The 11,146-nt window shown below is 37.5% G+C and overlaps 1 protein-coding gene across 1 annotated transcript; it reads left to right on the forward strand.

The window, feature by feature from the left end:
• The first annotated feature begins 9,917 nt into the window (after positions 1-9,917).
• On the forward strand, positions 9,918-10,286 carry LOC110888000 (protein FAM98B-like). Its single transcript, XM_022135550.1, has one exon. It carries the CDS (start codon positions 9,918-9,920, stop codon positions 10,284-10,286), a length of 369 nt encoding a protein of 122 aa, XP_021991242.1.
• The last annotated feature ends 860 nt before the right edge of the window (positions 10,287-11,146 follow it).

Consider the following 11,146-nt stretch of genomic DNA (forward strand, 5'->3'; position numbering starts at 1 on the left):
ATTGAGATGTGAGCTTTGAATATTTGTTTTTGGATGATGTTGTATGACCAGGTTTTGGATGATGTTGAATATTTGATTTTGGATGATGTTTACCATGAATTTTTTTTTTTAAATAATAATAAATGGGGGAGGCTTATCCTCCATTTCTTTTAATCCATCCTTGGAGGGGTATTCTCTTTGGATGTTGACGTGCCAATGACGTGGAGGGACATCCTTCAAAAACTTGCCTCCACCACACCGAGTAGCCTTAGAGAACCAAATGAAACATGTAAATACAAAATTCACTGTTTTTTATTAAATTATAGATATAAGATGTGAATATAGAATCTAATGTGAATGCATTAATTATGTGACCTTTTGCATGTTATACATTTCTATATGTAGATTTTACACATCAAGTATTTGTAACAACAAATAACACCCACGATATATATACACAATTGTTTTTGGGTGGCTTAACTGAGAATAAAATAACGCCAAGGGCTTTGGACCATTATTTCTTAAGGCTCTAAATTCTAGAAAAAAAAATTATGCGCACACAAAAATGATATGTGAATTATAGGATCCAAGTAATTTTCGTGACGAAAAGACCCCTTATTGATGATATACTTTGGGCCCTAACAAGCTTTAGACGACCTTACATAGTTTTGTAAACTTTGTCCTTAATTTAATATTAGCACGTTTTCTGTAACATGGGTGTTACATCTTGACCATTTTAAATTGAAGCATCATATCTTGTCCACCGCCGCACCAGCTCCTCCCTAAAACCCACTACACCCGCACAACCACCATCGAACAACCTCATCCCAAACGCACCACCTCCCCCCTAAACCCACCAACGCTGCACCACCTCCTCCCTAGCCCCATCATCGCCGCACCACCGAACAACCATGCCGCAACACCTTGGTTAACTAGAAAGAGAGAGTGGAACAGAGAGAAAGTTAGCGATGCAAATAGCTAGAGGGGGGTTGCTTTTAATATTGAGAGGCACATATCTAGAGATAGAAAAAGTGGAAAAGAGAGTTAGGGAGAGGGGTGGGGCGGATTTTATAAATAATTTTATGGTTTTTAGTCAAAGGTAAAAAAGAATAAAAAAGAATTAAAATTAAAAAACAAAAAATAATAGGTAAAATATCTAAATTGTATTTGAGTTAAAGTAAATTTTAAACGGAGTTAGCGAATTGGATGAAACTAGTACAAAATGCAAATCTGAAGGGTGCTGTTGCACAAAAAATTAATAGATAAATAAAAGAGTTAATTACATAGATGGATCCTGTGGTTTATAGCTAGTTTCACCTTTAGGTACTAACTTTTTTTAAACATGTTTAGGTTTTATGGTTTTAATTTTGTAACACCTTTGGGTACTAACACTAAAATTATCAATATAATGACTAAAATACCCGTTCATTCTTTTTAATTTTTTCAATGTAACACCTTTGGGTTCTAACACCTAATTTTATTTAAGTTTAAATCAATTTTACAAAATCTTATTTTTTTCATCTTTTTATACTATCTCTTAATTAACATAAAATATATGTATGTTTTTATTTATAAATATAAATTAAAAAAGTCAGAAAACGTATCTATAAAAACTAATAATATTAGTAAATAATGCTAGATAAATATCTGACTAATATTATGAATATATAAAAACTCTTTAAAATATAAATTAAATAATGAAACAAATGATATAATTAGTATCTTTTAAAATCCATACCAATCTTGAAAACACACGAATATAATATCTGAGAATTAGTTAAATTAATATATCAAGATACGTAGCATAATCGAGAAAAACTGTTTAAAAATAACTACAACTAATTTAATATATTTTGTATTAAAATCGTAAAAATGTATAATAATTTATTTGCACATTACCACCTATTATTATACCTATTGAATTTTTTATTATTTAATATTTTGAGCAACTTCTATCGTGCTAAATAACTTATCATTTCTTAAAAAATATATATAAATATTTACTTATAAAAAATAAATAGATTTTATGTTAATTAAGAGAATAATAAAAAGATGAAAAAAAATAGATTTTGTAAAATTGATTTAAACTTAAATAAAATTAGGTGTTAGTACCCAAAGGTGTTATATTGATAAAATTAAAAAAAAAATGGAAAGGTATTTTAGTCATTATATTGATAATTTTGGTGTTAGTACCCAAAGGTGTTACAAAATTGAAACCATAAAACCTAAACCTGTTAAAAAAAAGTTAGTACCCAAAGGTGAAACTGGCTATAAACCACAGGGTCCATCTGTGTAATTAACTCTAAATAAAAAACTGTTTTGCATGGACGCGATAGATCTGCCCAAATCTCATGGACGATTTGGCATTTTACTTTATGTATATATACAATTGTTTTCGGGGTAGCTCAAGGGTAAATAAAATAAAGCATGACTTTTCGACCACAATTTCTTAGGGCCTCAAATTCTAGAAAAAAAAACCTTTCATGTATACACAAATATGATACATGAATTATGGATCAAAGCAATTTTTGTGACGGAAGGGCCCTGTATTCATTATCCACTTTAGGCCCCAACAAGTTTGAGATGGCCTTAAGGGTCTGTTTGGTATGTGGTAATGGAATGAATGAAGAAACATGCCGCAACCCCCGACCCCTATCCCGGGAGTGGGCGGCCGCGGACCAGTATCAGTGGTATCGGTGTTTATTAATTTGGTAGCGAAAATTACATCAGGACCGTAGTTAGGAAATAGTTTATCAGAGTTAAAAATACCACACTGTTATAATCATAAATAAGTGGGAAAATCCCAAGTTTCTATTACAACATGTTTATAGGGATAAACCCTAATTTATTGAAATAAAACTTCTTTATTTATTTAGGTAACTTTTATAGCCACTTTTCCAAGCCTTCAGTGCTCTTCAGCTGCCTTCTATTTGGCTTTCACATTTTGTTACCTGAAACGCGTTTTAAAAAGTTTTATCAGCAAGAAATACCGGCGAGTGAATCCCAGTTTAATAAAAACAAGAAATACCCACGGTACTGTCAATCCTGACTTGTGGTCATGCTACTACTCACAGTGTAGTAACAAGTTATGTATACAAAACCCCAACCTACCGACAGTAATTGTAGAATCACAACTACTCAATCACTGTTAAATATATTTAAAACAATTGAGGTTTTGTAAAAACAGTTTACAAAAAGAGTAGTTACTCACATTGCTGTTTTAGATATTTCCTGGTGACTTCCTAGTTATAATCTATTAAATAAATAATGCACACGTATTAGTATAATAACCCAATTTTACATTAGTTATATCCCTGAGACAGAACTCCAACGACTGAGTCAGGCAGAGCCTTGACATGCGTTATGGAGCTCTAGATCAATCGGGCAGCGTAACTAATACGTAACCAGGGGTTATAATACTTACAACGAGGCAAAGCTTCACTTTTTAGGGGGTATTATACCCGAGCAGAATTTCTATTATTTAGAGAATTTGAGAGAAAATTTTTGTTTTTGAACGAATTGGAAATGAAATGTGAGCTCCTATTTATAGGTCTGATCAGCCACCTTCTCGCGCCCCGCGAGAGTTTTAGTGAGGGCCTTCGCGACCCGCGAGCTGTATAGGCTAGGTCCTAGCTTGGCTGAGTCAAGGGCTAGGCTTGACACGACTGGGACACGTGGCATCACAGGGTTACGCCTGGTGTCTAGCTTGTCGCGCCCCGCGACTCATTCTCCCAAACGGGTCGCGCCCCGCGAGGACCCACCAAAATTTGTTTTTGTTGATTTTTAATAAAACAAAGATATTTCGGGGCCGTTTGTCGCGTATAGGACGTGTTTAAGGGTTTTGGGTGAGTTGTTATATCCTCCCCACCTTGTTTTAGGACTCGTCCTCGATGTCTACTGGAACATGTGTGGATATTTCCTCTGCATCTCTGATTCAAGCTCCCAAGTGTACTCTGGTCTTCTCTTGGAATCCCATTTTACTTTGACTAGAACTAATCTCTTGTTTTTGAGATTCTTGATCTTTCTGTCTTCAATCTGTAGGGGTTTCTCTACAAACATAAGTTTCTCATTTACCTCTATGTCCTTAAGAGGTATCCCATTGCTTTTTGGAAACTAGTCCAAAAATGAGAAGTAAAAAGACTATCTCTATCAGAAACAATAGATAAAGGAATTCCATGTAATGAAACTATTTCATTTACATATAACTTGGCTAATTGTTCCATACTAAAAGTTTCCTTCATCGGTAAGAAATGAGCAGACTTGGTTAATCTTCTACAATCACCCAAATTGTAACATTTCCTTTTTGTGCCTTGGGTAATTTGGTAACAAAATCCATTGTTATTAATTCCCATTTCCATATCGGCATTTCTAGTTGCTGTAATAAACCTGACGGTTTCTGATGTTCAGCTTTAACCTGTGAACAGGTTAGACACTTGGCAACATAGGCTGCTATATCCTTTTTCATTCCTATCCACCAGAAAAATTCTTTCTTAAGTCTTGATACATTTTATCATTACCAGGATGTATCGTATATTTAGACTTATGGGCTTCTTCAAATATTCTGTGGCGTAGGTTTCCTTGTTTGGGTATCCAGATTCTTTTCTTATGGAATCTACAAATTCCATCTGTTCCTTGTTCTAATTCCTTAATCATTCCTTTTAATTTTTCAGTATCGTCCTTGATTACTAATTCCTGTACTTCTCTAATTTGCTAATTTAAATCTATCTGTAGATTTAATTTGAGAGAACGTACTGGTTTTGGCTTTTCATGATACTTTCGACTTAAAGTATCGGCTACTACATTAGCCTTTCCAGCATGATGCTGGATATTACAATCGTAATCACTCAGGATTTCCATCCAACGTCTCTGTCTCATATTTAACTCTTTTCGCCCAAAAACATATCTTAAACTCTTATGGTCGGTGAAAATGGTAAACTTACTACCGTAAAGGTAATGTCTCCAAATCTTAAGGGCAAAAATTATGGCTCCTAATTCAAGATCATGGGTTGTATAATTCTCTTCATGATTCTTAAGTTGTCTAGAGGCATAGGCTATAACCTTTTGACGTTGCATCAACACACATGCATATCCTAACTTAGAAGTGTCACAATAGACTACAAAGTCTTTAGTTCCTTCTGGTAATGTTAGTATGGGTGCGTTGGTTAATCTCTGCTTAAGAATTCTAAAGGCTTCTTCCTGTTTTGGTCCCCATTCAAACTTAACTGATTTACAGGTCAGTTTTGTTAATGGAATGGCTATTCTAGAGAAATCTTGGATAAACCGTTTATAAAAACCTGCTAGTCCAAGAAAACTTCTCTCCTCCGTTGGTGATTCAGGGACTTTCCATTTAGTAATCGCCTCGATCTTTGTGGGATCCACATGAATTTCTTCATGATTTACCCGGTGTCCAAGGAATTGTACTTCTTGTAACCAAAATTCACATTTTGAGAATTTAGCATAAAACATCTCTTCTTAGCAAATTTAAAAGCGTATGCAGATGCGCTGCATGTTCTTTACTCTTAGAGTAAATGACAATATCATCTATAAAGACAATTATGAATTTATCCAGATATGGTTTACAGATTCTGTTTATCAGGTCCATAAATGCGGCTGGGGCATTGGTTAAACCTAATGGCATGACGGTAAATTCATAATGACCATACCTTGTTCTGAAATCAGTTTTAGGAATGTCCTCTTCCTGTACTTTCAGTTGATGATATCCTGAGCGTAAATCGATCTTAGAAAAGAATCGAGCTCCTTGCAATTGATCAAACGGATCATCGATTCTCGGTAATGGGTACCAATTTTTTATCCTGACCTTGTTCAATTCTTGGTAATCAATGCACACACGCATTGATCCATCCTTCTTCTTGACAAACAAGATTGGTGCTCCCCACGGTGATGAACTAGGCTATATGAAACCTTTCTCCAAAAGTTCGTCCAATTGTTTCTTCAGTTCCTGCATCTCTGCTGGTGCTAAACGATAAGGTGCCTTGGCAATCAGTGCTATCCCTGGTAGTAGGTGAATTCTGAATTCAACCTCTCTATCTGGCAGTAATCCAGGTAGCCCTTCTAGAAAAACATCTGAGAATTGAGATACTACGGGAATATCTTTCAATTCTTTTTCTTTAGTGTTAATGATTATAGAAATCATATATACAGTAGCGATCCTTTCCTTGCATAACTTGCTGTTTTCATTACGGAGATAAATTTTGTGGATCTAGATGGCTTGTCTCCTTCAATTGTGATCTTTTCACCCTTTGGTGAACTTACTTGTATTGACTTTTGATCACATAGAATACTCGCTTTATTGGTTACTAACCAATCCATTCCTAATATGATATCATATCCAGCCAGATTCATTGGGTAAAGGTTAGCAATAAAATTTTGGTTTAAAATTTCTATTCTTGCTCCCTACAAGATTTATTAATCTTAATGGATTCTCCATTTGCCGTTTCGACCAAATATTCTTGTTGAAGTTTAGTTAATGGTTGATTGAGAAGTTTGCAGAATGAAGTATTAATAAAACTTTGGTTCGCACCAGAGTTAATTAATACTTTAGCAAAAACATCATTAACTAGAAATGTACCGACAATTATGTCCGGAATCATTTTGGCTTCTTCGGCTGTCAGAGCAAATGCTCTAGCATTCTTAGTAGTTTTGCTGCTCATGGCTGGAGCTAGTTTCGGACAGTTTGGTTTGATATGCCCCTTTTCTCCACAATTGAAGCATATTCCATTACTGGGTTTCTTCCTACAGTTTTCTTCCTTGTGTCCCGATATCTTGCAGAAGTTGCAGTATATGGAACATCTTCCTGAATGCTTCTTCTTGCAGTACTTACAGTAAGGTGCAGAAGTAGAACCTATATTTTTCCCACAGTTGGAATTACCGTAGCAAAATTCCTAGGTAAGCTTTTGGACTAGGTTCTTTCTTTGGTTCTCTTCTTGTGTACGTATCAATTCATCAGTCAAGGTATTGGCTAGTTCTACTGCTTCTTCTATAGTTTGTGGTCTAGCTGCCTTGATTACATGTCTAATCTCACTGATTAATCCCCAGATGTAACGAGAGATTAATACTAGTTCTGGTGAAGCTAGGGTTGGCACTATTCTAGCATATTCAAAGAATATGGTAGTGTAATCCTTGCAGTCTACTCCAGTCATTCTAAGGTTTAAGAACTTATTAGCTATTTGTTCTTTTTCACTGGGAGGATAGAATTTTCTTTCGACCATGTTCTTAAACTCAGTCCATTCCATATTATAGACTCTGTCACTTCCCCTAGACTGGAGAATAGTATTCCACCATTCTAAGGCTGCATTCTTAAATAGATTAGAATCAAACATAATTTTTATCTTCCTCTGCAAATTTGCTTATTTTTAAGACTGCCTCAGTCTTTTCTATCCAACGTAGAGCTGCAATGACTTCATTACCAGAGAATTGTATAGGTTTGCAAGACCGGAATTCTTTATAAGAACAACCATATGACATTGTTCTTCTTCTTCTTGGAATAGGCAATTGAAGTAATGGTCCATTATTCACGCTGTGACTGGGTTCAGTAGGTGGTCGTTTACTTCCACTGTTAGTTTTATTATTGTCTGCTTCCTTAACAGTCTTGATAATATATGGCATAGCGTCTATAATCCCTTGTGCCACAATATGTTGGATGGCACTGTTATCTATTTAGTTTCCATTATTATCGTTATTCTGGTTTTCCTGATTCACTTCATTGTCCATTTGGATTATAACATTTACCAGGTATTAATATCAGAGAATAAGATTTAATGCAAACAATCACGCAAACAAACACATTGATCAAAATCGTCGGGCATTGCGACATTTTCTATTTTTCATATATATATTACAATCTACAACTAGAATTGAAACACACTACTAGTTATGCATCAGTAGGTATTAGGTTATCCATTTTAATTGATTTTTTTTCAAACTACACGTATATATATATATGTATATATATATATATATGTATATATATATATATATATTATTACTACGGGTTCATCCAGTATTGCATATTTTGCTCGTCGTATTTCCACACGAGCTTTTCCCATATTTGTCTTATCCTTTCTCCTTCATCTACTAACTCCTCATCAAATGTGTGGAGTTCTTGCACGTTTTCTGTACTCATGGGTGGTGGTGGTGCGGGTATTGGGTCAGGGTACTATAGTATAGGTTCTCCATATGGGTACGGGTTGTCTAGTATTTCTTGAACATACTGGTCGTTATCCCAATATGGGTCTAGAGGGTTAAGGTTGGTATATTGTGCTATGGGGTTTGGTATTGGTTCCTCATGTGGATACAGTTCCTGGTAATCCCTATGGTCATCCTCCCATGGATCATACATTAGAGGATTAGGTTCTGGGATTCTAGGTATCTCGTTTGCGTCAAATGCTGGTATGGGAACCTGGTCTCCTTGGTTAGGTTCTATTTCCATGGGTTGAGTTGGGAATAGTGGCAGTGGCTGTGGTGCAATGATTTGGTCTAAATTTGGATCTGCTGCAGTGGTGGCTAGTATGTGAAAGTTGGCCAATCGTTTATTGACAACGTCTTGGGTCTGGGCGTTCATCTCCCTATTAGCTACTGCTAAAGCCCTTTGTTCCTGTTACTTTCTCATTCGCTTCCTACGCTTATGTACTCCCCAACTGAACCATCCTCTCTTTTTCGTAGGGAATGGTTCTTCATATTGCGGCTTAAAGATGAAGATCCCCTCTTCGGTATCAGTAGAATACCCCGAAGGAGTAGGCTTTGAGGAAGTTCCGTCACTTTTGGGAGAACTAGACAAGTGACGATAGGCTTTCACATTTTGTTACCTGAAACACGTTTTAAAAAGTTTTAACAACAAGAAATACTGGCGAGTGAATCCCAGTTTAATCAAAACAAGTTTTATCAATTTAAAACATTGAGGGCATCCGCTATTACATTTGTTTATATCTACTTAATTACCACACACGGTACTGTCAATCCTGGCTTGTGGTCATGCTACTACTCACAATGTAGTAACAAGTTATGTATACAAAACCCCAACATACCGACACTAATTGTAGAATCACAACTACTCAATCACTGTTAAATATAATTTAAAACAATTGAGGTTTTGTAAAAAAGTTTACAAAAAGAGGAATTACTCACATTGCTGTTTTAGATATTTCCTGGTGACATCCTTGTTATAATCTATTAAATCAATAATGCACACGTGTTAGTATAATAACCCAATTTTACATCAATTATATCCTCGAGACCGAACTCAAACGACTGAGTCAGGCAGAGCTTTGACATGCGTTACGGAGCTCTAGATCAATCAGGCAGCGTAACTAATACGTAACCGGGGGTTATAATACTTACAACGAGGCAAAGCTTCACTTTTTAGGGGATATTATACCGAGCAGAATTTCTATTATTTAGAGAATTTGAGAGAGAGTTTTTGTTTTTGAACAAATTGGAAATGAAACGTCGAGCTCCTATTTATAGGTCTGATCAGCCACCTTCTCGCGCCCCGCGAGAGTTTTAGTGAGGGCTTTCTCGACCCGCGAGCTGTATAGGCTAGGTCCTAGCTTGGCTGAGTCAAGGGCTAGGCTTGACACGACTGGGACACGTGGCATCACAGGGTTACGCCTGGTGTCTATCTTGTCGCGCCTCGCGACTCATTCTCCCAAACAGGTTGCGCCCCGCGAGGACCCACCAGAATTTGTTTTTGTTGATTTTTAATAAAACAAAGGTATTTCGGGGCCGTTTTTCACGTATAGGACGTGTTTACGGGTTTTGGGTGAGTTGTTATAAAACGGAATGGGTGAGGTATTGGAATGGACAATGAATTAATGGATCATTACCAATCCATGTCCTTGTTTGGTTACCATGTGGGAACTAAATGAATCATTACCTCATGTTGTTTAGTATGTAGGAAAAGACGAAGGAATAAATCGGCAATGGGTGGCAGTGGTGATGAGTGGCGGCAGTGGTGGTTGGTGATGGGTGGTGGCGGTGGTGGTGTGTCGGCGGTGGGTGGTGGCGTAGGTGGCGGGGGCGCGTGGTGGTGGGTGACGGCAGTGGTGGGAATGGTGGGTGGTAGCGGTGGGGGTGTGTTGGTGGTGGGTGGTGGTGGTGGTGGCGTAGGCAGCGGTGGCGGGTGGGGGCACGGGCGGAGGGTGGTGGTGGCGGGTGGCCGACGGTGTCGGCGTTGGTCGGTGGCAGAGGGTGACAGCAACGGTGGGTGGCGGTGGGTAGCGGTGGTCGGTGGTGGTGCCGGGTATTGGCCAAGGTCAGCTGTGGCGCCGGTGGTCAGTGGTGGACGGTAACGGCGGTGGTAGCTGGTGGTGGTGACGCGAGGTGCATTTGGTTCGTGGAATGGCTGCTACGTAGACGTTGTATACCTTCCAAGTTCCAAATGATCTAAGGGTGCATTTGGTTCGGGAATGTGTTGGAATTGGAATTTGTATAGGAATTGGAATTTGGAGGAATTGGATTTGGAATTTAGACATTCTAATAGGAATTGGAAATTGTTGGAATTGGAATCTCAATTCCATGTTTGATGTATTTGGTTTCTATCACCCCATCCCTGACTACCCTAGGTTCGGGTCAAAATGGTACAGGTAGAAATGGTTCGAGTCGAATAGGTTAGGTTCGAAACGATACGGGTCTAGGTCGGAATGATTCGGGTCGAAACGGTGCGGGTTGAAACGGTTAGGGTCGAAACATATGTGTCGAAATGGTTCAGGTCGAAACATTACGGGCCAAAACGGTTCGGGTCGAAACGTACGAGTTGAAACGTTACGGGCCGAACGGTGCGCGTCGAAATTGGTACGGGTCAGAACGCTGTGGGTCGAAACGGTTCGACCAGTCGGAGATTCCAATGAATTTACTTGAATTCTTTCACATGTAGGAATGATTTTGAATTCCTTAAGTTAAAGGAATTTTAAAGAATTCATAGCCTAATTGCAATTCTAATTCCATTGTTAACCAAAGACATAAAGATTGGAATTTAGATTCCAATTCAATCAAATTATATGAATTAAACATGTTAATTGTTGGAATTCAAATTCTATTTCCCTTAGATTCTATAGAATTCCGACAAACCAAACGCATCCTAAGCGTGCGTTTGGTTCGTGGAATGTTTGTGGATTTGGAATTTGTATAGGAATTAGAATTTCAAAGAATT

This window comes from Helianthus annuus, chromosome 11, assembly GCF_002127325.2.
Source record: "Helianthus annuus cultivar XRQ/B chromosome 11, HanXRQr2.0-SUNRISE, whole genome shotgun sequence".
NCBI lineage: Eukaryota > Viridiplantae > Streptophyta > Magnoliopsida > Asterales > Asteraceae > Helianthus > Helianthus annuus.

Bases quoted from the DNA above. Each gene is read 5' to 3' on its own strand.
- LOC110888000 (XM_022135550.1), top strand. From the start codon at position 9,918: ATGGGTGGCAGTGGTGATGAGTGGCGGCAGTGGTGGTTGGTGATGGGT.